The sequence below is a fragment of the Besnoitia besnoiti genome, chromosome IX, assembly GCF_002563875.1.
Source record: "Besnoitia besnoiti strain Bb-Ger1 chromosome IX, whole genome shotgun sequence".
Taxonomy (NCBI): Eukaryota; Apicomplexa; class Conoidasida; order Eucoccidiorida; family Sarcocystidae; genus Besnoitia; species Besnoitia besnoiti.
Genome location: NC_042364.1, coordinates 2,099,882 through 2,127,081, shown reverse-complemented (window position 1 = coordinate 2,127,081; position 27,200 = coordinate 2,099,882). Strand labels below are relative to the sequence as shown.

The 27,200-nt window shown below is 58.3% G+C and overlaps 3 protein-coding genes across 3 annotated transcripts; 2 read left to right on the top strand and 1 right to left on the bottom strand.

Annotated features, from left to right (window-relative positions):
* Positions 1-1,943: 1,943 nt before the first annotated feature.
* Positions 1,944-9,776, bottom strand: BESB_014680 (uncharacterized protein; the record flags this gene model as incomplete). Its single annotated transcript, XM_029360197.1, has 5 exons — positions 1,944-5,363; positions 6,010-6,385; positions 7,090-7,442; positions 7,787-7,971; positions 8,894-9,776. 5 exons carry the CDS (start codon positions 9,774-9,776, stop codon positions 1,944-1,946), a joined length of 5,217 nt encoding a protein of 1,738 aa, XP_029216864.1.
* Positions 9,777-12,250: 2,474 nt separating this feature from the next.
* Positions 12,251-16,648, top strand: BESB_014670 (HEAT repeat-containing protein; the record flags this gene model as incomplete). Its single annotated transcript, XM_029360196.1, has 8 exons — positions 12,251-12,772; positions 13,214-13,306; positions 13,923-14,000; positions 14,275-14,439; positions 14,808-14,841; positions 15,207-15,276; positions 15,927-15,997; positions 16,170-16,648. 8 exons carry the CDS (start codon positions 12,251-12,253, stop codon positions 16,646-16,648), a joined length of 1,512 nt encoding a protein of 503 aa, XP_029216863.1.
* A 1,878-nt stretch (positions 16,649-18,526) lies between these two features.
* On the top strand, positions 18,527-25,466 carry BESB_014660 (HEAT repeat-containing protein; the record flags this gene model as incomplete). The annotated part of the gene is made up of 9 exons (XM_029360195.1): positions 18,527-19,324; positions 19,586-20,086; positions 20,875-20,908; positions 21,702-21,741; positions 22,380-22,460; positions 23,301-23,443; positions 23,970-24,123; positions 24,748-24,854; positions 25,186-25,466. 9 exons carry the CDS (start codon positions 18,527-18,529, stop codon positions 25,464-25,466), a joined length of 2,139 nt encoding a protein of 712 aa, XP_029216862.1.
* Between the last annotated feature and the right edge of the window lie 1,734 nt (positions 25,467-27,200).

The window sequence follows — 27,200 nt, the reverse complement described above, 5'->3', positions numbered from 1 at the left end:
GATCGCAGCGCACATATAAAGGTATATCATATATTTTTCTGTCCGCTTTTCAATTTACTGGAAGTGTTCACGCCCGCCTCCTCCTCGTCCACATCCCAAATATATATATATATATATACAGGCACGAACATGTGCGGGCGCTTGGGGGTGTCTCGCAGAGAGTAGAGAAGATAGATCAGGCGATGTCTGTGCGGAGGGCGCTGCATTATGTCGCACCTGCCGCGCGCGTGAGTGCCTTCGGCCTCCGACGCACTAGCTGTCTTCGCCTATATATATATATATATATATATATATATATATAAGATGAATATCTCGATCGAATGCAGAGAACCGAGTCACCGCTCTGTGTGTAGGTATTTTTCTCTGAGAATGCACTTACATGGCTGTATGTGCGCGCGGACTCAGGGAGTTCTTGGTTCCCGGCGGTCGTCTCCGGTGATAGACACGCCTGAGGCTTGAGTCGTCTCAGCTTTCGTGATCCACGTCCTCGTGTGCCGGGACGTACGGTATCCACGTCGGTAGATTCGTGTAGGCTTAGCGGCCTAACATGCCAATATCTATTGTCAACATGGACGTAGCTGCGCCTGCACCAAGCTTCTCGCAATGTACCTCTGGGACGCGTAATCCTAGGATGCTCGGGCGACGCCATTGCTCGCGCACAGCGGTGTATATCTACATACACATGCATTTGCGTATATGTATAGTGTATGGATCAACTTTGCGGCTGCGTCGCAGTCAGTAGTTTCCAGTCCACTTTCCCAGTGGTAGGTCGCACCGGGGCACGACGGCATGCGCGCCGTCTTTCTTTCAACTTTTCGCCGCGGCGTGACACCTCTCCGGAGGCGATCTGCTGAGTCGGCGACGCTGCTGGCAGATTTTTAGGGAGGAAAAAAAATCCCGCGAAGCCCGAAGCCCGCAAATGGATGACAAGGAACCGCGAGCAGGCCGGTCAGTTACAGCTACTCCGCACACTCAAACCGTTCTAGCCTGGCCGCGGATCTGTAAAGCGAGAATGTGCATTCGATTTCGGTCTCACATGAGAGCTAGCGTTACTACGGTTGGGTCGACTTCCGGTAAATCACGATCGAAAGGCCGAAAGGGGCCGAATTCCCTCTGAAAACTGGCAAATCTGAAAAACCGAAATTGCTTGGACGGAACGTAAAGCTATCGAAGCACACCCGTCTGCAGACACAAATCACGCCCGGCAGGCTCGGCTGCCGCGACACTTTATAGTCAAGCACAGGCAGACAAATACAAGTATACCTGTTGGGAAATTAGGAGCTGGCGCGGATGGGCTCAGGACCTAGCCTGAGCAAGAAGTGCTGACTGAGAAAACCTCACGTGTTCTCTACGTTGCCATCGGCGACACATTCGAGGATCTTCGCTGTATGATCGCTCAACCCTCCAGCCTCCGTCTCTCCTGCGGCATGCACAGTCTGAAATTTTGAGATAAAACTAAGGCAAAGCACACCAAGCTGGATACCCTCTCACATCCAGTTCACAGCGCCAGCCATGTGCATGCACCAGTGAACGAATAACCTGGCCGCCTTCGATGGAAACGCGGAGATCGCTGCGTCAATCTGAGAAATATGCACGGCAAGCTCTCGAGCGCCACAAAAAGATCCGGACTTGCCGCAAAGGCGTCGTGGGACGGCACCCCCTCCAGCTTTGATTCTCTTTCAAACGCCTCCGGTTCATTCTGTCCGCCTCCTCAGTCCCCACTTGACTAAAGAGAGGCTTTACTGGAAACTGGGTGCGAGCGCGGAGCAGATCGCTGGGCGTCCTGGGTGGCGCGGCGTCAGCACCTCTTTCTCCCTTCGCGAGAAGGGGATCACTGTGCGCCTTCAGGTGCTTCGTCCTCTCTACGGGTCGTACGATAAGTCTATTCCTTTCTGCTGCATTTCTCCGTCCCGGTCGCTCTGCCTCCGCCTTCATTTCTGCCTTCACGGCGCTGGCCGCATGCCCCACGGGCTCTCAGTCTCCTCTTCTTTGGCGACGGTGCCTGTGTCTACCTGACGCGTTACTCGCGCGCTTGCGTCATCGCCCCAGAGCCTCTCGCGCGCCTTATCCAGCTTTTCCTCCCAGTGGGGAGGCCAGCCCCAGCCATGGCTGCCCATAAACATATGCCCCTGGCTCCCTGCCAGTGGTTCGGCGTCTCTTGGAGCCGCAGGCGGCGCAGAGACAGCCCGCCGCTTCGGCACATCGAGTGTACCCTCAGCATTCCCCGGCGGGTGCCCCTCCAGTCGCTGAACACTAGCGGCAGTCGGCGTTGCACGGGCTCCGGCCGCCGCAGGCCCGTCCATGGGGGACACCGCCGGGTGCGCATCGCCTCGCGTGGTGAGCCACGCACGTACGCTAGCCCCCTGCGGGTTGGTCTGTGCCTCTGCCACAGCTCGGTGCCGCAGAAGAAGATCTAGTCCAGTTTCAAACGACGCGGCTGGGCTCGGGCGCCTGCCATCCGCTTGGCCTCTCCCGCCTTCCTCCCGCTCCTGCGCCGACACGGGCAACTTCGCGCGGGTTTCACCTGCCGAGGGAGTCTCAGCAGGGCTCTGTGGAGCATACGCAGTCTCTCTGCGATCTTGAAGCGCGCGCGAGTCGGCAGCTGGGTTCAGCTGGCTCGCCCCTAGGTCGTGAATCTTTTCCTGTACACCTGTCGCCTCCACGTGTCCATCACCCCGGTGCGCCGCCGACACCAGCCCCTCTTTCCTCGCGGCCATCTGGCCTCGCCGCACGTTCTGTGCGTCTTCGCCATCAGCGCCCCTCTCTCGCGGGCGTCTCCCTTCCCCTTTCTTTGTTTCACCCTCGTGTGTCTGCTCAGTCGCGTCGACGACGACAGGCTCCTCGCGGATGTTCTCGAGCACTAGCCGCCGCGGGCCCAGTATGGAACTCAGAAAAACGGCGGTCGGCGTCCCTTCTTCTCCAGCAACTGCAGCGACGGCGCGGCCTCGGTGCCCTCCCGCATCCGCGGCTGCGTGGACGTCGCCGACCCTCTCGCGAGCCGGCTTTTCGTCCTCCGCGCGGGGGCACGGGTAACCCCCTGCGGACTCTCGTACAGCCACAACATCTTCTCCCGCGGGCGCGTCTTCCACGGATCCCAAGGGAACCGCCCAGGGGTCTCCTTCTGCATGGCTGCGTTCCTTTGCGTACTCAATGGCGTTTCTGTGCCCGTGCTCGCTCCTCGCGGTCGGGCGCGGCGTATCTGTCGCAGCACTGACACGAGACTCCTCCTCGCTCGCCTCTTGTGTGTCCTCGCAAACTACTTCGGTCACGCCTTGTCTCCTCTCGCTGCAGCGTCGCTCGCGTCGGCTTCTCTCCGCATCCTCTATTGCTGCGAACGCCTCTCGCTCGGATGCTGGAGCCAGGCCTGCAAAAAAGCTCTCTAGACTTTGGCCGCCTGTCTTGTGCTTCGCGAAGGCGCCGATCGACGCTTGGTTCGCGTCAGCAGCTCCATGGAGGCCGTCACCTGCCGGAGGGCCCGCGCCGGTACCGGCGCCACCTTGGCCTCGAATCTTGGGCTCCTGCTGAGCAGGGGACGCGCGCCCCAATGGCTCTGCTCTTTGCGGCGTGAACGACTCGGGCATGAAGGCTGTAACCGCAGGTAGGATCGACTCATGCTCTCCTTCCTGCCGCGCAGCCTCTGATCGCGTCATTGGCGCCAGAGTTGAGCGAGAAGAGACTTGGCGCTCCGACTCGCCCGAAGGAAGCGGAGAGGGAACGCGGGCGAAAGGCAAAGACGAGGAGGCAGCGCGGAGAGAAGCACCGCCGGGGGACTCTTGAGATCTGAACAAGCTCGTCGCGGACGCGTCTTGGCCACCCAAAGACGCGGAAAACCTCGCCTGGCTTTCGCCGCCTGTTGCGCGCGCTGCCGCAGTCTTCACGAGCCAGGCTTCGGCCTCCTCGAGTGCGCGAGTCGCGACGCCGTGTGCGTCGTCCCCGCTTTCTCTCTCTCTTTCGCTCTCTCGTCCTACTTTTTCCTCTCCTTCCCTCCACTTTGCCCGCGTTTCGTCTTTGTCATGGCCGCCTGCTTCCCCCTCGAGTCCGTTTTCGCTTTCGCTTCCGTACTCCTGTCTGCGGCATTCGCGCTCTTGGCGTCGCTCCCGCGTGCGGCGCTCGAGCTCCAAGAGCCTTATCAGGCTGCGTCTCTCAGCCTCGACTTCCTGCGGTCGGCCGAGGCGCATGAGCGCAATTAGCCTGTACGCATGCACTGTTTTTCGTATCTCGAGAGGCGCCTGGGGACCGTCCCCTGCTTCTCCCGCGGCTTGCCCTAGCGACTCGCCCGCAGGCCCCCCAATGTCGGCGAGCGAGCCTCTTGCCGCGTGGACGCCAACAGTGTTCCTTGGCGAGAAAAATTCGGCAGACACAGCGAGTACCTGCCCCCAAGCTTCCGCGGCAGCGCACGCGCCGACGGTGAGGGCGTAGGCGACGAACGGGAACTCAGGGGCAACGGGGACGCGTCCTCCAGACATCGGGCCGTCAAGACTCCCGAGCAGCCGCTCCATATCCTGCGAAAGGGCAGGGTCTTCTGAGCGAAGCAACGCAGAAAGCGGCGCCAGCGAGGACGCTTTGGCGTGCTCGGCCTCGCGTTCTGCGCTTGTCGCCGCCGGACTGGCTTTCTGTTTAGCCTCGAGAAGCCGCCTACGGAACGCAACAACCTCACGCTCAAACTTTTGGCGGGCTTCATCCTCTCGACGTTCGCGCGCCTTCTCCAGGGCGTGCAGCAGCCGGTATTTCTGGTGTCTCTGCTGAAGCAGGCGCAGCGTGCCCAGGGCGGGTTTCCACGCCCCACTGTCCCGACAGGCACGTAGAACTGCAATGTACGGCTCAACACCAGCAGCGACGCTCCCGCGCTCACTGGCCAAATCCAAGATCAGCTCGCCGCTCAGTGAGTCTCCCTGGGCTGCGTCGTTCGCGGCTTCGTCGCGCCCGCATCCATCCGCAGACTTTCCGCCTGGGTCGCCTTTCGCCCCCCCTTCAGCATCAGCCCCAGTGGCTGATGTCTCCGGGTGCCCTGCGTCGTCTCGCGCCCGTCCGGAGCCCGCAGTGCTGCCCAAGTCTTTCATGCCGAGGAGCTGTGCGAGCGACCGCCTGTATCGCTCCTTCAGCGTGCCAGTCTCGCGATGGAGAACCAGGAGAAGCCGCAGCGCATAGTCCCAGTAGCCGCAAGCGGCAAAGCCCTGGATCGCTGCTGCGTAGCAGGGCGCGGCCGCAGGGAGGCGAAACAAATGTTCGTCCTCCGTGGAGGCTCGCCCGCCCTGCCGCTCAAAGTCTCGCCAAATCTGCGCGAGCGCGAAAAACTGCCTCTGCTGGCTGCATGCGCGGAGCAACAGCTCGAACGTCCGCCGCGTCGGCGAAGACTTATCCTGCTGGAACACGACAACACAGGCGTAGTACGTCTGGAGGGTTGTGCCTCAGTCGATATACTACTAAAGGCAGCAAAGTCGCGGGCCCGCCGGTGGCATGGCCATACTATATATATATATATATATATATATGTATATATATATATATAACCCTAAACCCTATATATATATATATACGGCGTGTACGCGATTCCTGTCTCTGCCAGGTATCTCTCTTTGCACGGCGCGAAGAAGCGTTGCACTGCGTTGGACGACAGCCAGCATGCAGATAAGACTCACCACCCACTAGAGCGGACTAGCCTTGCACGAGGGAGCAGGAAGCGGCGCAAGGGTCCGACGCGTCCCTGGCGACCGCGGGGGGCACTGCGCCCAGCCAGGCCGCCTCAGGGGGATGCGGCTGAGCGTGGAGGCTAAGTGTTGGCGCGCTGTGCAATAGCGCGGAAGCGTCCACCAACTGCCATAACACTCTTTCGAGGCGGCGTCCCGCGTGTGCCGCGCCCGATGTCTCTGCGGCTCGGCGCATCTGTTTTCTTTACTCTTCGCGCACCCTCACTGCGGCTAACTCTTTCCTTCGTCCGCGCCGCTTTCGCTTTCCTCGCGGCGCAAGGTTCCCGCTCTTCGTTTTCCCCCCCGAGCCCCTGCGGCGTACCTGTGGCTCGGCCTGGTCGAGCGCCTCACCCGCGAGGCGCCGCTGCTGCTGGGCGAACTGTACGTCTTCCTTGTAGATGACGAGAGCTTGCTTGAGTCGGCCGGTGCGCAGGCAAGCCTCGAGGGCTGCATTGACGGCGGTGATGGGCGGCTGGTAGTCCTCGAGCAGGTGTTCCTGCTCCTGGACGAGCTGCGCCTCAAACTCCCCCAGAATGCGCTGCTTGTCCTCGTCGCTGATGTGCATCTGTTGCTGAGCCGCGGTACGCTCCAAGTGCTCCGCGCGACGAGCCACTTCGCGCTGGAGCAGGTGCTGCTTTTGCATGAAACGCCTCTGCAGCGCCTTCAGCTCCTCGTAATAACGCAGCGCGTCGTCGTACCTGCAGCGCCAAAGCCGCGCGAGGGACAGAGGACGAAACAGGAGGCGTGCAGCCTACGCGGAACGGGGCAGAAAATGGGAAACGCGAGCACTGAGCTCTTCGCTTCACCCCTCCTGTCTTTTCCAAGGGGCTGGCTGACCTCGTTCCAGGCATGAGGCCCGTCGCCCCGGATACTTCACGCTCATGCACTAACACCGAGGCGCCACGGGGGTGAGAGCAATGGACGACAGAGGATCGATCTCTCTATCTCCCCGCCTTCGCTCTAAGCAGTTGCTGCAAGGACTCCTTCGACTGAATGAAAAAAGGACGGAAAGCAAGTCCCGCAGCAAAAGGCCGTGCAGAGAAGGCGCCCCAGGGAAAACACGCGCGCACACAGCCTGCGGCGATGCGCGTTGATGCCACGCAAGACGTCAGGGGTATGGAGCCGGCAAGCAAGAGAGAAGCAAAGGTCGGAGTCTGCCATCGCGGAGACGCCGCGCGTTGCCTACATCATCCCAGCCAAAGGCCTGGCCTTCTCTCGTGCCGGTCTTTCGCCCCTGGGGCGCCCCCTAGTTTGGGGTGTCGCTGCTCCCTTTCGCGGAACTTCAGCATCTCTCCTCCACATGGCTCTCGTCGGCGTGAAGTTCTAAGCTTCCCACGATCTATTCCCGTGGTGGCCCTGCGCGTTCTTCTTTCTTGCCTCTGCATTCGTTTTTGCTGCGTACCTGCCCTCTTGAGTGAGCGCAATGATCAGCTGCACGTACAGCGCGCCTGGCGGATGCGTGACCGCTGCCGTCGCCTCAGCAGTATCCGGCGGCAGCACAGAGGCAAACGTGAGGAGGAACTTGTCAGCGTTGCGGCGGAGAAGCGTCTTCAGTCTCTCCATCAAGCGCGCAGCCGCCCGTGCGTTGGTCGCGCGGCAGCAAGTGGAAATCGCCAGAGATAGCAGACTCGGAGTGAGCGAGACCGATGGAGAACGCGGCGGCGGAGACGGCGCGACCGGCGAAAAGGAGGCAGAGGACGGGAAGGGATAGACAGAAGAAGAGTGAGAATCCAAAGCGTCGACCTGGTCCAGAATCTAGGGGCCGCAAAGGAGGGAACACAAAAACAGGAACCACACAGAGGGTCTGGCACACAAGAGAGAGAGATGTGCAGGGGCAAATGCAGCAAATCTCTCACCCCGGGTTAGCTACGTGGGCGACAGTGCCCAGCAAGCATCCACGACACAGCTGTAGTGCACACGATCGCATGCGGTGCTCCCTGAACTCTAAAGCCTCAACACGCCTCAAAGCCCTTACGCGGCTCTCTCGTGCATGCGAAACTACACAAAAAAACTTTACTCGTCACCAACATGCATCGCCAGAATTCCCGAAGCCCTGCTGTATGTGTAGGGATTGGAAATGCCGCTGCCAGTGCGCGAACCTGTAGGAGAGCGGTGTCGTCGGCGTAGTACTCTAGGAGCGTGAAAAGCGAATGGAGAGTCACGACATCGATGGGGATTTGTTTCTCTCGCATCGATGCATACAGCCGCAAGGCTCCAGGCCGGTCTCTTTGGCGCTCGCAGGTGTGGAGAGCCGCGTTGTAGGCCGCGGTCATGGCTTCGATTCCTGAAAGGCAGACAGCCAGAAGGAAAGAAAAGTGTAAACGCGGAGCGATGACCCGCCCGTACCACAAACAATGCATCAAGTCTGCATGCTGTATCGCCCGCAGGGCCATGCAGGACACAACGGGAAGAGACGTGGAGGCCGCAGACTCGACAACAGATATGCGTTGATATGCGACAGATCGCAGGACTTTATATACTTCGCAAGCGATACCGCGGCTGCGTAGGCGGGAGGAGGGAGGAGAGACTCGGAGTGCGGCAGTGCGGCACGCCAGCGGATTTCGAACACGCAGGCACACCATTTGCCGCGACAGAAGACGCTCCAGGCGCAAACCTGTCCGGAGCCGTGTGCCGCATCTGCGAGTCAGACGAAGGCCTCCACGGCGACGCGCGTTAAGTTCACTCCCTCTCAGCGTGTCGGACTGCCACGGATTGGACTCAGCGTTCTGGCGTCTTTCGCAAGCGACTGCGACTGGCGCTCCCGCAGCCCAGAACGTTTCGGCTGCATGCGGCTGGTGCGCGGAGTCCTCTTCCGCAGCCTGAAGCCTCCAACCTCGCCCGCGAGCTGCGGCTTTCTTCCCCTTCGAGTTTATGATTATTGGTAGTGCGAGTCCCCAAGCGACTTGTATCCTATACAGTAAATTAGCTAGTATCGTATAACTTAGTCATCCTGTCTCAGAGACGATCACTCCAAGTGCGATGCTACTGGTCAGACTAGCATCTGAGCAGTCGTTTTCTCTTGCTGTTAAGACGCACGGTCGGAAGGAACGCCGGGGATACTAGGTCAGATGAGAGGAGAGTTCTAATCCTTGGATTGTGTGGGCACCGTCGGCTCTTTACTCCCTTGTTATTGAACAAAATTCAGTTAGGAACGCTAGTTCTCCGCCTCCGTCCCGCAACTGGCAGATTCATGGGCACGCAGGTACCTGTCGGGTCCGCTTGCTCGAGGAGCTCAAATGCTTTCTCGTAGTCGATGCGCAGAGGCGAGAGTCTCTTCTGCGTCAACTGCGCGTCGTCGTCGAGAGGATTGGCATGCGTGCCGCGCGAGCTGCAGAGGAACGAGGCCGCTCTCCTGCTGGCCCTCCCAGCAGACGGCGAAACTCCGCGCGAAGCGGCAGACGAGGCGGGCACAGAACGGCATGCATGATCTAATAGAGGCCACGACCGATGCAGAGGCGCCTGGCTGGAAGACGAGGCGAACGAAGGGGACGCCGAAGCCGAGGGAGGAGCCAAGAGAGACTGAACGCCTGGCGGCCGCTGCGGCGAGCTGAGGGCAGGCGCGAGGGGCGTCCACGACGCGGACGAAGATGGGCTGTGGCAGCACAGAGCTGAGGAAGTCGCTCCGTGGAGGAGTCGCCAAGAGGAACACCGAGGCGCGCGTCGACAGACAGTGCCTTGGAGGAACGCCGCGCGTGAGGAGGAGAAGGAGGAGGAGGAAGAGGAAGAGGAGGAGCAGGAGAGATATGGAAATCGAAGAGGATCAGGCGACCAACAAAGAGACGAAACGCAGGCGTTCAGGCGGTGAGGCCCTCGAGATGTGCGGTCCCGATGCAGTTGACTTAACGTCTCTGCGCAGCGCGAAGGCGCGCCCGGCTTCACGCGGCCAAAGTGTCTCTGTTTTTCGCCTGGTTGCTCAAGACAGTGGGCGATTTTCTGCCAGTCTTCTCGCCTGTCGAGGCTCTCTTCCTCCCTGTCCACGCTTCTCCCCGCACTCCTCGCCGAAAACGCCAGAGCGCTCTCTCTGGTGAGGTAGCGCCACCGCCTCACGCCTCTTGCCGCAAGCTGCGTCTCTGCGTCGGGTGTGTGCATGCCTCTGGAGTCTGCGTATGCTGACAGGCCGCGCGTCCATTCAGCGTGCGGCGGAGATTGTCCCGCGGCGTCGTTCTCTCGATCGGTTTTGAGGATGGCGGTCCCGCCCCGCTGCTGGCGTGCGGAGTGTGAGCAAGAGGCTGGTTTTCTCCAACGAGACGCGAATCCACACAAACCGGAAAAAGGAAACAAGAGGGGACTACGAGCCACATGCGCACACGGTAAAGTCTGTGGAGAGAGAAGAATGCAAAAGGCGAGGTCCGAGAGCAGCAGGAGACAGAGCAGGAACGAGGACAAGAGAGACGAGGCCGAGGCGACATACATTTTTTCGGCTGAAGAGTCACAGAAGGGGGGAGCCAGCTCTAATTTTTTTCAGAATCGCTCCGAAGGCATCAACGGTCGGTGTCGCGGAGTCCCCGCAGGCCTTCGTCGGGAGCATGTGCGACGCCGCGCGTTGTCGCCTCCTCCATCGTGCGGCGCTGAGACGAATCGAAGCAAAAGACGTAGATGGAGCGAGGAAAGGCGGCCGAAGGAATGACAGAGGGGCGGAGAGCTCTACTGAGGAGAGGAGAACGAAAGCGCGGCGAAAACACGTCGCAGAGCCCGCTGCAGCCTGCAGCAGACATAAAGAAGGGAGGCAGAAAGCAAGGCGCAAAGAGGCGATGAAGCCCGTGACGAAGACAAGAAGGGAAGCAGAGACCGAGAGGGAGAAAAAGGTACATGGACGCGAACGAGTGGGGCGGGGACGAAGCGAGACGAAGGAGCAGGGGCGAGATGAAGAGCCCCGAGAACAGCAAGAGGCTGAACAGGACGCCAGAGAAAGGTTTAGAGTTCGGAAAAGGATTTCTTTCACAGATGCCAGAGAGGTGCAGAGAGGCAGTCAGGGAATTGCGCCTGGAGAGAGACAAGACACGACAGAGAGACACCGAATGAGCTGTCAGTCGCGCAAAGTCGCTGCGGTCCGCAGCGCACTCGAGACACCCGTGTGTCTGCATGCGCGCGAGAACCCCGAGACAAAAAGAGAGACAGAAGAGACGTGACGCATCGATTGTCCCCAACTGCAAGATCTAGTTTTCTTCGTTTTTCTCGTCCGCGTCAGACTCGGTTTGCCTTGGGGAGGCCGGCATCTGTGGAGCGCCTCGACACCCGGATCAGTGTGTAGCTCCAGAGAGCTGTGGTCTGGCGAGTTGGGTGTAGAGGCGTTCGGCGCGCGAGACGAGGAGGCAGGGAATGAGGAAGTAACAAGAAGAAGCGAGGCAACGATGCAGGTCGTTTCGGTCGAAAAGACTGCGAGGGCGTGAAGTTCTCCGCAGGCCGTCGCGCGCGAACGGCAGCTGCCGGAGCCGTCGCACACGCAGCCCAGGCCTCCTTTTCTTCTCTTCTACTGCATCTACTTCGCCTCCAGCACAGCTCCATTCGCTAGCCAAACCTCCTCCTCCACCCACTGCGTCTCCTCGGCTTTCATCTTCTACTTCAGCTCTTTAGTCGTTAGCGCTGGAGGCCAGCGGACGCCTGCGGCTCTTTCGCCGTCTCTCGCTACCCTTTCCGTACATCCAGTGGAGGCGCAGGGCTGCGTTCCTCTTCTCGCCCTCTCTTTCTCGTTCTGTGTTTGGATTTCCACACCTCGCTTTCCGTATTTTCCTCGCCCAGCTGCCACTTTGCCCTCGCCCACGTGCCGCCCGCGTCGTCCTTTGTCTGCCCTTGGAAGAGACCTGATGAACTCTGCGAAGAAACCAACGCCGGATCCGCAGCGGAGGGAATGGAAGGCAGCGAGAGAATGTGGGTGTCGGATCCCAGTCATGCGAAGCGCATGGAAGCGTTAGTATTTGGCTTTTTTTTCAGCAGGTCCTGGGCAAGAGGCAGCTGAGGTCGAGGTCACTAGTAAAGTCCTCTCCGCTGGATCCTGAGGCGGAGAAGTCCCCCTCCGGGTTTGCCAAAATATTTCCTCTCAACGCCGAAAAACCGAGAGACACGAAGCGACCGCACCTTCCTTCGTGTTTTCGGAGCCCGTATCGTCTCTGTTCCTCTCCTTCGCGTCTGCGGCGCGTTTGCTGGAATCGTCTGAGCTCGATTCGCGGTTTCGACTTCTTCTTGTCGCGCGTATCTCTCTGTATTCTCCCCGTGTATCCCGACGTCTGCTCTCGGCCTATGGCTTCCTCTTCGCATTGGCTCTTCAGTTTTTCGTCCTCCCCCGCCCCCCCCCCGTCCCCCGTCATCTCTACGTTCTGTCGGCGCTTTGCCGTCGCGCGCAGGCCTCTCTTTTGTTCGCCGTTCGTTCCGTCTGCTCTTTCTCTTGCGTGTCTGGCGCCCTCCCCTTCGCCTCGTTTCCTCTCTTTCCCCAGCCTTCCGCTCCTAACTATCTTTCTGCTCGCCTTCGCTCTCTCGCTGTAATCGCCGACAAAAACAGAGCCAGGCGAGTGCTGGCGGGCTCCTCGTCCGCTCCGGGTTTCCTTTTTCCTTCGATCGCGCGCGCAATGTTTGGCTCCTCTGGTGGAGGCTTCTTGCCTGCGCTCGCTGCGCCGGCGACCAGGCAACCGCCCTCTGAAGCATTCCCCCCTCAGGTCCTTCGCTCCCTCGCCGACAAGAACTACGAGAAGCGAAAGGCCGGGTCTCAGGAAGTTGAGGCGCTTGTTCGCGCCGCGCTGCAGCGCAAAACGGAGCTCGAGTTGCAGTTGCACGCGCAGGTTTGCGAACTGCGGCGCAATGCGGCACCTCTCCCGGACCTCGCCCCCTGCGATCCAGGAAGCGGCAGAGACTCGGCAGGGGCGGGTACAGGCCCCGAGCAGCTCGAGGCTTTCGAGGGCGTACAGGCGGCGAGGGAGCGGCAAGCGAAGGAGCGGGAAACTGAGGCATTCTGGCGAAAACAAATTGACGCAGAAGAGATGAAGGTCGTTCAGATGATCTCTGTCCTCAACCGTGAATTTTTGCTCCACGTCTCGCCCAACAGTCGCAAAGGAGGCCTCGTCGCCATCGCCTCGGTCGCCATTGCGCTCGAGGTGAGCGCAGCTCTCTGCGCAGCAAGGAAAAGAGGCAACAAAGAGGCAACAAAGGAGCGCCTTGCTCTACACTCCGTGCATGCGTCTCACCACTCGGTCTCAGATGAGGCTTGGAGCCTAGTGGCGAGAAGGGCCTCAAGGGGAAACGGGGGCGTACTGGGCGCCATCGCGGCTTACACGCGGAAGACAGCAGCCTGCCGAGCGCTTTCTATCCTGCTTCCACGTGTTTGACGCGGTTCGCTCTCGAAGCCACTCTCTCAAGGGAGAGGAGCGACCTTATCCTGATGAAACGCACTGTCCCATGGAGCTGGTCCCAGCCCTCCGGAGATGGGAGCATTTTCCCTGGTGCTTCTGCGCCGCTTCGCTTCGCGTGTTTTTTCCTCGTGTCTCCATCTTCTTTTCTCCCCTGTCCCTGTTTTTCATCTTTTCTCTCGGCTGCAGACCCACGTTGGTCGCTTTCTGCCGCTGATGCTCCCGCCGCTGCTCCGCGCGTTCTCGGATCCCGAGGCGCGCGTGCGCTACTACGCTTGCGAGGTGCGTCAGCATCAGCGGGAGATCATGAAGAAAAACTCTAAGCAGTCCAGCGCAGCTGAATCTGCTGATCCAGGTTGGCGTCTGCGGTCTTCATCGAAGGGCACGAATGCTTCACGCTTACAGCTTGCGAAAACGCAAAACTCACAGGGCAACATCCTAAATTCTTATCGTGCTGCTACCTCTCTGCGGTGTTCAAAGTAATCCCATCCAAAACCGAACTAACGCGGTTTCCTATTTTCTAGTACTATTAGTGAACTGCACCTTGTTCAAAAACAAGGGAGCAATGAGCCGCCCGCGAAATTTGTTTAGGGACTTCACGAGGCGGAACAATTCGAGGCAAGAGTTTCAGGCCAGAGGCGTGCTGCGCACGCGCTGGAGCGACACGCACAAGAAAGGAGAGAAGCGCAGGAAGGAGGATCGCAGGGGTATGCATGGACGTGCGAAGTCAGACGCCAGTCTTGCCACGCGGCCCGCCATTTCTCGTTCACGCAAGGACACTCCACAGCGCGAACAGAGACCGTGGTTGTTTAGCCTGTGTCTGTTGTCGGTGCAATATTCGGCGTCGCGACTCGTTCTGGGGTTTCTCTGGAACTTCATCCCTGCCTACGCTCTACAGGCCCTTTACAACGTGCTCAAGGTCGCCCAGACGTCTGCCCTCACCTTCCTTAACGATATCTTTGACGGCGTCTGTAAGGTGCGTGCCGACGGCTGGAGCTCCAGGCCCTGCATTGGGCCTCGCCTGTCTTAGGGAGGGGCCTTGTGTTTTCCAGCGTCCCTCCACCTGTCCCATCCGGAGTTCTCCAACCGTAGGCAGGCATGTGGACCCTGAACTGTAAACCCTCAAGTGTTCAGGGGGGTTTAGGCTTTAAGCTGGCGGCTCGACCGCCAGGTGGACTTTGACGCCTGAACTCGAGCTCCTTCCTTTGTGTGCACACTCTGCTGGCTGTGGTGCCTCGCGTTGTGAGCAGCTGTACGGGGACGTCGACCTGGACGTGCGCGGAGGCATACTCTTTGTGGATCGTCTTTTGAAGGAAATTTTCGTCTCGGCAGTGAATTGGCCTGGGAAGGAAGACTTCCTCCTGCTCCTCGTGAAGCGATGTCGGGTCAAGAGCCCCTTCATCAAGATGCTTGTTGTAAGTGCATGACAGCAGCCTGCATGACGGTGCCGCGCAGATGCCGCCACGCCGCTGGACCGCTCCATCGAGAGGAGAACGCGTTGGCGTTGGCATCACGGCAGTCATGTTTCACCGCTCGTCCGCTGCGCAAACGGCAGTCGATACACTTTCCGCGTATGTGAAGCCGCCGTATGTGCAGAATCACGCGCCAGTCCGCCGAGGCGTGCGCCGAGTCTGTGGGGTGATGGGGTGATCTAGAGGCGTGCATCTTCCCGCCCTCGATTTGCAGCCTGCTGGGAGCCGACAGGCAGTGGCAACGGCAGCTTTTGACATGGTCGGAGGTGCATGAAGGCAGCGTCGCAGGCATTTATCTCTTTCCTCTGCAGCTCTCTTGGATCTCGCTTCTCGACTCCTCCCCAAGTCAGTCCCCCTCTCTCTCGCTCGCTCGGTTGCCGCCGCATCCTCCATCACTTGCTTCTTTTTGCTCTCGGTGGCCCTCTCGCCTGGACGCGCTTGCGTGTTGAGGGGCCTCAGCCCGCAGGCACTCAAACACAAACCAGTTTAGGGTTTAGGGTCTGGGAAACAAATGTAGATCGCGCAGGAGCGGGGGTGTCTGAACGTGGGCGTGCAGAGGTCTGCGTCAAAGTTGTCTCGCGCGCATCTTTTTTGCAAGTCGTATATGGTAGTCTGTCGCTCTCAGACTGTGCGGCTGCGTGGAGCTTGCGGCACGCTGCTCCCTGGAGTCTGTTCAGTGTCCGGTTCTGAGGATCTTCTTTGTCGTGCAGACACGGACTTGCTTCAGCATCTCCAGCTGTTTCTCGAGAGCCTCTTCGCCATGCTGGGCGACAGCCACAGGTACCGCGCGCTGCCGCTTCTCTCCGCACGTGCTTCCACAGCGTCCGGCCGTTTCTGCGTCGCTTTTTTCTGAGCTTCCTTATGCACGCGGCGAGCGTAGACGAAACGAGATCAGAGTCGCTTGCAGGAGGTAGCAATTCTCGTGTGTGACAGGGAAGGAGACTGTGTGAATGGCGGATGGAGACCTACCAGGTAAACGGGGAATGCGCACAGAGGAACAGTCCGACGTGGACGCGGGCTGCGTGTGCGTTGGCGTTGTGGTGGCTCACGTGCGTGGGGCCCGCGCATGTCCTCTGCCTGGAGTCTCTGCACATGACAAGAAAATTTCCGCCGCTCGCGTCTCGTTGTTGCGGCGGTCGCAACGCTCCACCGCCCCAGGTTCTCGCACGGCTCGACGGAGGCCCCTTTTGAAAACACCCTCGCGGAGAGAGACACAGCGAGAAGAGACGATGATCTCATAGGCCGGTTACTGTAGATCGGCCTCGAGATCGATGAGGGGAGCGTCCGGCACTCGCTTCCCCCCCTTCCCCCCCACCCCCCACCCCCCATGCAGGCGCATAGCTCTATGTGCGATAGGCATATTCAGGCGCCGACGTTCGTGCTCAATGCACCCATCCGCACGACCCGCTCTTCCTCTCTGTTGTTCATAGAGACATTCGCCATGCAGCGGACGCTTGCATCGCTAGTCTTCTGGAAGACCTCAAAGCCAACGGGCCAAAAAGTGAGTCGAGCTCGTTGATATCTCTGCCTTGCAGACTCAAGCGGTCGGCCTCGGATTTGGCTCTCGTCTGTCGGAATGGCTCGTGTCTCTGGGTCTCCGCAGTGTTTCTTGTCGGTGCTTTCTCTGCCACCGGAACAAAGATCTGCCTCGTGTTTCTGTGCTTCTTCCTCAGCCGACGTCACAGTCCTGGCCGCAGTAGCGCGAGTCGTCCTGCGGTGTCTGCGCAGTCGGGATTCCTTCTCGCGTCTGACGGCTCTTGTGTGGCTACATGCACTTCTCTCGCTGGCGCTTCACGCGTCGTCTGCGCAGCGTAACCCGGCTGCTACGGCGCGCACCCGCGAGAAGCACGACGAGGCAGAAGAGACGAAGGGAGGGCAGGGAGCGGAAGACCGGCAGCGCAGGCAGGGAACCGAGTCGCCTAGCTGCATGGAGATCGCCTACAGCCGCGAGGGAGAGGCGCCAGACGCCAGTCAGAGTTCGAAGGAGGAGGAACGAGACAGACGAGGCGAAGAGAGAGACGACAACAGAGACGCTGTCGCAGGGGAGCGAGGAGAGAGCGAAGACGCGGAAGTCCGCCAGCGGCAGATCTGGCAGGCCGCGCTACAAAGGGAACTCGAGGTTCGGAGGCGCCAACCAGCCTCGCAGGGGTGATTGTGGGGGTTTCCACGTGCTAGTGGTTCACGAAGAGCAAGACTCTACATGCATGTTTATACCCACAGCACAGCTTGCTCCAACTTTGTGGAAAGGCAGCTATTATTTTCATTGGATGTGTTTGCAATGCACATATCTTTTGGAATGGCATTTCCTCCAGCTACAAATAGCCATCTCCAGTCGCGCAAGTGAGAGATCGAGAGTTTCAAATGTAGACGCGTATGTACCCATGCGGCCGGAGAGGCCCCGAGGTAGGCGGTCGCCCTCTGACGAAACAGGCATGCGGACAGACGGCCGCATCGTGTCGTTGAGGGGGCCTGAGCGTTGCAATACAGAGAGGGAGCAACAAACTGCCTCTGTTGCTGAGTCGCGACTCTTCTTTGTGTGTGGTGCTTCGTCTGTGTGCCCAGCCGCTTTTTCCCGAGATCTTGGATGCCCTGCTACAGTGCGCTGCGGACAGGGAAGAAGGTAAGTGTGGCGCAGCATCCCTCTACGCAGAGAAACGCTATCGAAGCTAGTCTGCGTGATCCAAGGCCAAGAGAGTCTTAGCAACGAGAGAGTCTGAGAAAGCTCTCTGCATCTTTCGCTCGGGTGTCTCCTCTTGCCGAGCTCAACTGAGGTCCCGTGTTTCCCGCATGGACGCCTCGCCGCATGCGCAAGGAGGAAACGCCAAGCCAACTGACGACGAGTCGCCTGAGAGAGCTGGTGACAGCTTGGAAGAGAATCTGATCGTCTCGCAGATCGCCCGGCGCGGTCTGAGTTCACGCATCGGTGAAGGAATCGACGGCAGTAGCCAAGCCAGTATTTCAAATCGCCAGATAGGCGCGCAGAAATATTCGTTCTTTTCCGCGGGCATGCGTGGGAAGACATAACGAAAAGAAGACGAAGGCTGGGCAGAAGTGCCGAAGAGCTTCAAGACGACCTTAGCCAGCAGGCAGATCCATGGGAAGAAGCCCAGGTGGTAGTTGCGCAAGGCAAACCGGTACATGGGCACGTGAAAGTGGCAAGCTGTCAAAGGTTTGTTGTTTTTGAAACATCAAGCCTCCTAGATCTGAACAGTATCCTGACTCTTCTTGCGTGTCCTACCTGGTCCGGCTCCTCCAGAGATACGCCGAATTGCTCTGCAAAACCACCTGCATCTCCTCTTCAAGGTGAGCTCCCTCGGCAGCTGGGGGCACCTCGTAACGTCATATCCTGATGCGACGTCTCGACCTAGAATGAACGCTAGTACACGCTTTGCTGCAGCAAGGATCTCGGAACTCTCAGGCGCCACATGTGGCTATCTTCATGCATGCATGTGCAGTCTCCTTCGGTCGCGACTTCCCTCTTCACATGCGTATGCACAGAGGACAGCACCGAGCTAAAATGAATCTATGTATGTATGTACGTATTTATGTTTGTATTTATGTATGTATTTGGGTATGTATGAGTAGGCGTAAGCGTGGGCTCGCCGAGTTTTACGCTAGGGTTGGCATACGGTCTTGGAACTCACGAGCTAGCGGACGCTTTGTCGTGACTCTCGTCCCGTAGACACACAGCAACGTAATGTTCTTCTGCCGGCGTCTTTGGAGGGGTGTCTCCGCGCGAGGCTACCCTTGGCTCTCCGTATTCTTCTTCTTGTCGCGTTGGTCGGTCCGCACTACTCTTGCGTGTGCCATCCCGTGCTACCAGAAACGGGGGAGCTCAAGCCGGATCCGGCCTCTCTTTTGTGTCTCTGATGGGTGGCGGTCTCCCCTCCCTCGAGGCCCCTCCTTTCGCCTGGACAATAGGGCGTTCGGCGCGTGCAGACAGCTCCCTAGTCGCGGCTTCATCGTTTTTGTATTCGCCGTGGATCGGGGTTCGCGTTTTGCATTTATACTGTTACCCTGCGCACAACAGATGATGGGGAGCGGCCTCGTGTTTGACGTGAGGCAGGCGATCGACGTGTTGGTGTTCTACCTCCACCTGCATGCTCCTTCTTCGCGTCCCACGACGTCGGTCTCTCCGTTCTCCCTGCCGCTCGCTCTCGCGCCGTCGGCTGGCGTGCCCGTCGCACCCTCGTCCGAGGCGAGCAGGGTGGTGTGTCGGCTCTGCCTCCAGTGGCTCTGTCTTGTTCTACTGCAGAAGCGCCAGGCAATTTTCCGTGCGGGCCTCGACACTCTCTTGATCCAAGCCTGTCTCACCGCCGTGAGGTTTGCCGAACGCGAGCAGGGGTGCGAGGGGGAGGGAGAAGGCGACGACGAGAGACACACGGCGTCGACGCGTGGCGCCTGTTCGTCTGCCTTCGGGTCCTCCTCTCTCTACGTCGCATCTTCTGTCGCCTACGGAGCGAAGCGGTACCACACGCCTGCCGCCGCCCACCGCACCCCTCTTTCCGAATCCGCAAAAGACCGAGACACAAGCGGAATCGAGGAGAGTTCGGTGCATGAAGCGGATAGAAAGCTCTCGGGAAACGCGGGAGTCCACAGCAGCATCTCTCCCAGCGCTTCTCTCGAGTCCGCCTTTCACGAGGTCGTCAGCGGCCGAAACAGACACCAGCAAAGTCGGCGGAGGCGAAGAAAATCGGAGAACGAAGACGAGCACATGACTGAGATGGCGCTGCGGATCCTCGCGAGCCTGACGGACGAAGGCCAGCACGTCTTTGATAAATTCGTTGAGCTGCTGCTGCAAAGCTTCGAGGTTGACCGACGCGTTATGGTGAGAATTGAAAGGACGCGGCGGGGGCCTTTTTCCGAACTTCGTATAAAAAATATAACAAAAAATGACTGCCTTTCGGAACGACCTTTCCTCGCTGTGTGGCGGTTGCCTCCGCCAGTATTTTCGCCGTAGCCGTCAGCAACCCAGTCCGCCGTGTCTTAGCTGAGAGTCAATTCAAAGCGTGTTCTCGCGGCGCTCGCCCGCGCGTCGCTGTGTGTCGCCGACAGTTTGTGAGACTTTTCGCCCTTGCTTTGTGCACAGGATACAAGGGGCCGCCTGATGCTTCGCCATTTCTGCGATTTCTTAGACCCGCAGAAGCTGTACGAGGTCGTCGCCGCGTCTCTCGCACACCGCGCGAGTCGCCTGGAGGCTGCCACGTTTGGCCACGGGTGCGGAGATTCGACCGCGCCCTCAGAGGACTCGGCGACGGAGACAGCGAGTCCAGAGCGCGTCTGGGGGGGCGAGCAGCTGACAGGACACACGCGCTGGAAGGCGGTGAGTGAAGGCGGCGAAAGCGGTGAGGGAAGGCGGAGAGGAGGCTCCACGACGAACAGGGAGACGACGGGCGCAGAGGAGACAGAAGGGCAAAGCGCGAGAGGCGATGCGAAAGGCACCCGAGAAACTGCCTTGCCCACGGAAGACGCCGGAGCCGAGAGAGACAGTGGAAGACAAGGCGGAGCAGGAGCACGTTCTGCAGCGGAGGTTTTGCAGTTCATGCACCAGGCAGTCCAAATCTTCAACTGGATTCTTCTGGCGGCCCCAGTAAGTGCGAGGGGCTGCGTCGACAAGGCACTCGACGGCGCGCACTCTGGCACCAACCGGAGGTGCCTCGAGGGTTTCTTGTGTGACGTATCTCATCACAGGGGCCGCTGCGGCATGTGTGTTGAGGCACCTTAGGGGTGCTGCTGCTGAGAACTCGGCAATTGTTCCGCAAGGTCTGGACGAGGCACACCGGCGTGAGTATTGATGAACTCTCCTTTCCAGAACGGAAGCGCGACGCCTACGCACAGAGCCAGATGCGAGTGCGAAGGGCGACCTCCTATATCTCAGTCCCCCTCTGTACTTGTCTGTACCATCTCTCTCGCCCGCTGATTGTGTCTCTCCGCGGGAATGCATACTGCGGACACCGCGCACGGAACCCTGCCGTCGTGGGTGGCGGTCTACTATGAGGCCACTTCGATGTTCATTGGGGCCTCGAGGTTTCTATTTCGAGCTCTCGGCTGGCTCGGTGTCAGGATATCTGTCGGTCCATGTTCTGTTCCCAGACGGTGTGCTGGCATTTTCTTACCTGTCCTTCCTCTGTTGTGTTTCTCTCGCCCCCGCAGATCAGCCCGCTGGTGTCAAGTTCTCTGCCTATGTGGCCTGCGGCCGCATCGGGTCGCTCGTGTTTCCGTTCCTGTATGGCGGCGGGCCCTGCTGTTGTCAGTCTCGGCTACGCCCTTCTGCGGCTTTCCCGTTCCTTCTCAGCGGCAGCAGTGGGCGCCGAGGTTTTATATTTTTCGTCGGTGTCTCTGCTTGTGCGCATGTGGTGTTTCCCTTCTGTGACTCAGGAGACGCAGGCGCTGCGCGAATCCATGTTGCAAGGTATGGCGAGGGTCCACCAGAGGTCACCGAAGGCTTCGTATCTCGACACAGATGTAACTGCTTGTCATCAGATACACTGCCAGATCGCAGTGCCAGGCTGTGTCTGCGCAGGCCGACAGACGTGATCACGGCAGTGCACGCGAATCCAGATAGACACAGAGAGGTGCACACATGCTTTCGGCAAGCACGTCGAGGCAAATATACGGTGAGGCGCGAGTGGCGGTGGGCGAAGCTGTAGCTTGACAGTCTGGATATGCAGACTGATCACTGGATGTCGTATATCACTGCCACGTCCAGGGAGGCGAAAACAGGCAGACGCGGTAACAATTATGTCCACACCCGGGATAGTGGCGCCCTGTGGAAGACACACCTGTGCACACCGGTGCGCCAGCATACTCGCCGTAAGGCATGCGTAAGGCGGGTAAACGCATCTAGGACAGGAGGACGCATTCGTCGATTTTTGCAACTTAGCAACTTAGGAGTCGAAAGGAGACCGCCGCGCGCCATCGCAGTGGACAACGGCGGAGGCACGTCGCCGCGATCAGGACACCTGGGGCGAGACCAGCTGCCGGTCCCGCAGCGCCGTCGGTATCTGGCGAGCGCGCAGCACCCCTAGCTGGCATGTCCAGTTGGAATGCCCGTCCCCGGGCATTCCAACTGCCTCCGCGGTTGGGTCACGGCGCCGGGGGGGCCGTTACTGGGCCACGCGTCGCGTCCGTGTGAGTCGCTTTGTTCCACTGCGGACCTGGCGCGCCCACCTGCTTTCTGGCGTCTGCGTCTTGTTCGTGCTCAGACGGAGAGGCCTCACTTTTTCGTCGGCTTCTCCCAGCTTGGTGAGCTTTTGTTGCACTCGCTACCTCATTTCCAAGTTGGCGCGGCGGCTCGCACACGTATCTGGAGCATTGTCAGCGCCATACGAAAGCCGGGCCTCTCTCTAAGCAACTACGCAAGTGTAGCTAGGCTGATGACTGCGGGGAAGGCCGCGCGTGTAACGGCGTATGCGTCTTTGCGCAAAAAAGGGAAGAACTCTTCGGAGGTTTTTTGCGCGTTCCCTGACCCCTGTGCTGAGCTCATCAGGAGCAGGGGCATCCAGAGGGTATTTAAAGGCAGGGAATGTGTAGCACTGAAACTGTGAATTGGTGTGCTAAGGAAAATGTCTGCAAATGGGCCTGCTCAGTCAGAACAGGCGTAGATGGAGACCCTTCAGACCTTGGACTGTAGCAGCACTCCTGAGTCGGCTCATCTGTAGGCGTGCGGTGTCGGGCGGGCACATCTGGCGGGAGACCAGGAGAAAAGGAAGAAAGTATGGAAGGGGAAAGAAAAACCACGAGGGAAAGATGGACAGTGCGTACACGTCGAATTGGTGCTTTGTGGGACCCGTGTACGCGCGAAGCAAGGCCTTCGTGAAGAGCTTCCGTCGTGTGGTCGGCGCCCATGCTCCGGCGTTTCAAGCGCGTCTGTGTCTGCTTAGGATGCACAACCCTGTTGCAACTCTGGCCCTTTCTCTTCGCCTGCGCCAGCATCGACTGGCGGTTGCGCTTGTCCAACGCCTGTAAGCCACTAGAACGGGGAAACGCGTTGGGGATCCGTGACTGTGACGATCTGTTCTCCTCGCACTTGAGTCCGAGGCACACGTAGTGGTCAGCGCGGTGTCAGCGGGAAGATGCAGATCGTCAACAGCTGTGACTGTGGGCGAGCATCCGAGCAGCTTCTGTGTGCAAACTTGCATAGATGTGTACGCTTGGCCCCATCTAACCACGCTCCGCGTTGCGCCTGCATCCATGTATCATTTGGCGGGCCGCTGCGAGTTTCGAGTAGACCGGGACGCGGTCAAGTGGCAGGAATCCGCAACGTAGCCGGGCGGTGCTGCGACTGCTTGTCTACATCCGCTCCAGTTGACGGGCGATGCGTACGTGCATGCTGGAGGCAGTCAGGAACGGTCGTTCTTTCCATGCGGGGCACCTGAATGGTGCTGCGCACAGATGGTATCGGCGCTGCGGGCGACATTCCGTCTCGCCATCACCGCGGATGGTATGGAATGTCTGTTTATCAGCGGATAAGGGCGTACATGGGTGCAAAGCTGTCTTGGTACCATACGTTCGCTTCTCGCGTTCGTCGTCCCGTGCTTGCAGCCTTCGCGCCAGCCGCAAAAACTCAGATATGCAATGTGGAACAGCGGCCTGCAGCGATTTATGTATATAGGTGCGTGTCCTAGATCAGCACTGAATGCGGTGGGATAAGCGAGACCAGCTGACGGCCCGTAGTTCTCCTCTGTCTTCGGGTAATGCTGTCGATCAGCGAAAACTCCACAGGCTCTGTGTTTACCTGAAGCTACCTCATTGTTTCTTTCCAAGCGTGTGCCTTTCCTGCTCGCCTGATCCCTTTGACCCAGGGCAGCGTTAGGAAGTCTGCCTCTTCAAGTATACGTCCAGCTCGATCAGCTCGTACTTCTCTTCGAGTCTCCATCTTTCGTCTCTGTTCGACTCCTACTCCTCCAGCCTCAGGACCATCCTGACCTTGTTCAGGCTCTCGTCGGTGAGGTTCACCTCCTCTTGTGATTTGTCGGTTCATTCTTCGTGGCCAAACGGCTCTAGTATGGCGCCAAGTGTATTGTTCTTCCCTTCTTTGTCGCCCCGCCACTCCGTTTTCCAGATTTTTGCCTTCATGGTATCCTCTGATGGCGTCCCCTCCCCTCGGTCTTCTCTGTCGCTCCTGCATCTCCTTGAAGTTCATCTAGCCGGTGTCGTTACGTCAAGATGTTTAGCAGTCCGTTCAGTCGCCTATTTTTTCGCATGATTCTAGCGCGTAGCGTCTATGTAGAGAGATTCTGTATGTTTCCGTTCTGTTGTCGTCCTCACGATATGTCAGTTCAGCAGTCTCGTATCGGTTGTTAATCCCGCAGCTCATGTCTCTACTTTCTTCGCGTCGTTCTCGTTGTCCGCCGGTCCAATTTTTCGTGGATTGTTCGTGCGTATTTGTTGCTATTCCCGTTCTTCCGTTGTCCTCACACGAGGCAATGCGACTTTATCGTTGTAGGGTTCCCTGTCTGTCTTCTCTTCAGGTCTTTCACTCTTGTTGCCACAGAACGGCGCATACGAGCTGCTCCACCGGCGGCTCTCTCTCCTTTCCTGTTCCGCTGCTTCTGCATTATCTTCACCTTACTCGGCTTCGTCCTACGTGCATCCGCCCAAGCAAATTTCTTCGTCGCAAGATGCGTGAGCGATACGGAAAGTGTGAAGAAGAATAGTGGAATTCGAGTTAGGTGTCAGTGTGTGGTGGTACTGGCGTAACGCGGCGCGGCACTGGCTTCGGCCCCGTGAGCTTCTGACAAAATCTGTGCCGTAGTGCGATGGTGTTCGAGGCGAGTTAGACCCACGGGGTGCGATATGGTTGTCGGCACGCGACAGCTGCAAGGTGTGGGACTGCATTATCTGCTGCCTCTGCGCCTGTTGCCACTCCACGTCCCCCATGACTTTGTGCCGTCGAGACGATCGAATGCCGTTCATCGGGGGGTAAGAGATCCGAGCCTGGCGAGTACGGGAGGAAAAGGGCACGTCCAGTCATATGTCTCCGCCAGAGTAGACCGCTGTATGCATGCACTGCATTCCTATATGTGCATGGCCAACAGGTCACCTCCGCACACGTTTCGTCCGTGCTTTTCCCGTTCCGAGGTTCGCAGTATTTGTTAAATGACGTTCCCGCTGATAAGGATGGGCAGGTGCGGCGAAGTAGGCAGGGTACGGTGGGCGGCAAGGGGAAGGCTCTACAACAACACGTGTACGAATATCTAAATGACCATGCTGGAGCAGGTTTTTGGCCATCCTGAGCTTTTTCTGCAGGCGAGGACAACTGGAGAACGACGTCGCTGCCATGACGCTTGTCGAAGATGCGTGCCGCTGGTTCGACAGGCTACGCCTCGTTCATAACGCCGCTCTTTCTTTAGAAGGTAACCTCCCACTTTGATCCTTCCTTCAGAGTTCCTTTTCACGGCTTCAGTTCTGTGAACTGTGTTCAGTTTCCGTGGATTTGCTCTGTTAAGATTCCCTCGGGTGGAAATCGCACGTTCAAGCGCTCCAAGGGATCTCCCTGGATTCTTTCCGAGTCGTGGGCCTGCCAGTCCTCTGTAGATGTATGCTGTGGCACGAACTCCGGCATCGCCAGACGTATATGTATAAACATGCCTTTGCGTTCATGCGTATGTCGATGTGTGTGTCTGTTCTGCCCAGATACTCCTTGTCGTCACGTCTGTTATTGGTGCTTTCTGTGCTCGTCTGCAGATACGCAGGAGGTCTTGTCAGCGCCCTCGATTCTCGAGGTATGTCCCATGTCTTCTCTTGAGGCGCAAGCATTTACTTCTTTCCAGTCCCTGTCCGACGCGGGAGTGACGAGCCACAGGCGGCGAGACTCGAGAGCGCCGTCTGGGAGGGACTTAGCATCCGCAGGTGGAGGCCGACATGGGAGCGACACGCGGAGTGCAGTAGACGAGAGAGAGGAACGTCAGGTGGAGGGGCCAACCAGCGAACAGCACTCGAATGACAGAACAGCCGGTGGGGAATGAATGAACAGTCCCTCACGTACAGATCAAGCGGACCGGCAAAACATGTGGAGGAAAAAAGTCAGGACGATCGAGGAAGCACAGCGAACGCCAGGTTTCGTTCGTAATACGTCTCCGTCTACAATTGTCCGCAGACGAGTGACGCCGTAATATGAGATACTTTTGATCACTGGCGTTTTCTCAACTGTTGGGTTCTTCGTTCGACCAACTCTTAGGCAGCTGGCCGACTCCTCTCTCGTGTAGAATCTTTGTTCTTTATCTCCTTGAGCCCCGAGACTATCCGAAAACTTTGCTGAGAGCTTCTGCGCGCGAGCTGTATCAGTTTCAGAATGCTAACGCCTGTGTTCACCAATATGGCAGTTTTTCTCCGTGTCACGAGTCACTGTTCACTTCTTGGTGCCGGGGTATTGTTGCAGCCCGGTATCGGTCGCTGGTAAACGCGCACTTGCGAGCCAGACCGTATCGAACAACCCGTAGTGCCCCCGTTTGAGTTAGTCAATATGCGCATCTGTAGCAGTACTCCCTAAACTGTAGTATGTCCGCGCTATGTATGCACGTGCTCGGATGCGAGGCTTTACTAGAGCAGGATACGCATGTGCGTGTCACACGGCCACCCCGTTTTTGCTCAGCTCATTCACTGTCCGAGATGGGCAGGGCATAAAAGATTAATCGAAGAGGTGCCTTGCTTCCACGCTTCTGTAGGTCCCGACAAGCCAAATCATCACTTGTTTTTGACGACTCCTAAATTTTAAAGAGCATGTTGCCCGGTGCAGTTGGCTAGTAGATCAGCTCTACAGAAAAGGAAATGGAGGGCGAAGGCTCTACTGTTTTTCGTTTTCACTTTTGTTGGCAGGCAACCGAGCATCTAAAAACATATATATATATATATATATATATATATATATATATATATATATATATATATATATATATATGTCTGAATGTTTGTGTACTTCGGAGCACATAATGAGCTTCGGTCCGGCGGTGGACGCTATGTGGGGTACAGTGTACTTGTGTATGTTAGCATGGAGTGTTTGCTGAGCATCAGTACAAGGGTCCTTCGTTTTAGGTGTTTCCCACAAACAAGATCGGGCCTCTGTAGCGACTGTATCTTCGCCGTACGGTCACCTTGCCTTTTTGGTTGTCGCTGAGTGAAGGCAGGCACCCACCTGTCTCCGCTGGCGTGGAAAGAGGCTCTGTCTCCTCTGCACCAGCGGAGACGGATCTCGAGCCGTGCTTCGCAGGCAAGCCGGAGGGGAGAACGTACGAGCGCTGCTTCAACGGCAGATTTTCCAGGTATTGTTAGACAGAGTAGTTTAAAGCCTGTATGAGGGGATAACAAAAACGCGCCTGGCTCTTCGCAAAAGCATGGGAGGCAAGGTGAATTTTTCAAAGCGGCGGGTTTCGGTGGGAGTCACGTAGCTCTTGTCTACCCCCGACACCCCTTCGCTGCGCGCCCCCTCGCCTCCAGTCAGTGCGCGACCAGCTCTTTCCAGCAATACCCTCGGTCCCTCACCAGCTTGACTGCTTTGTCAGGCGAACTCCTTGTCTTATCACAGGTATTCCAGCAACAACGAGGGCGACAGACATCACGACCATGATCACACTGAGACCAGGGAGCAAGGCGAGATAGAAGGTTTTCACGACTCCACACGTGAGATCCAGAGCATGCTCCATACATTTAATCTGGTCCTCCACAGACAGATTCTTCAGCCATGTCTCGAACTCCCTCTCCTG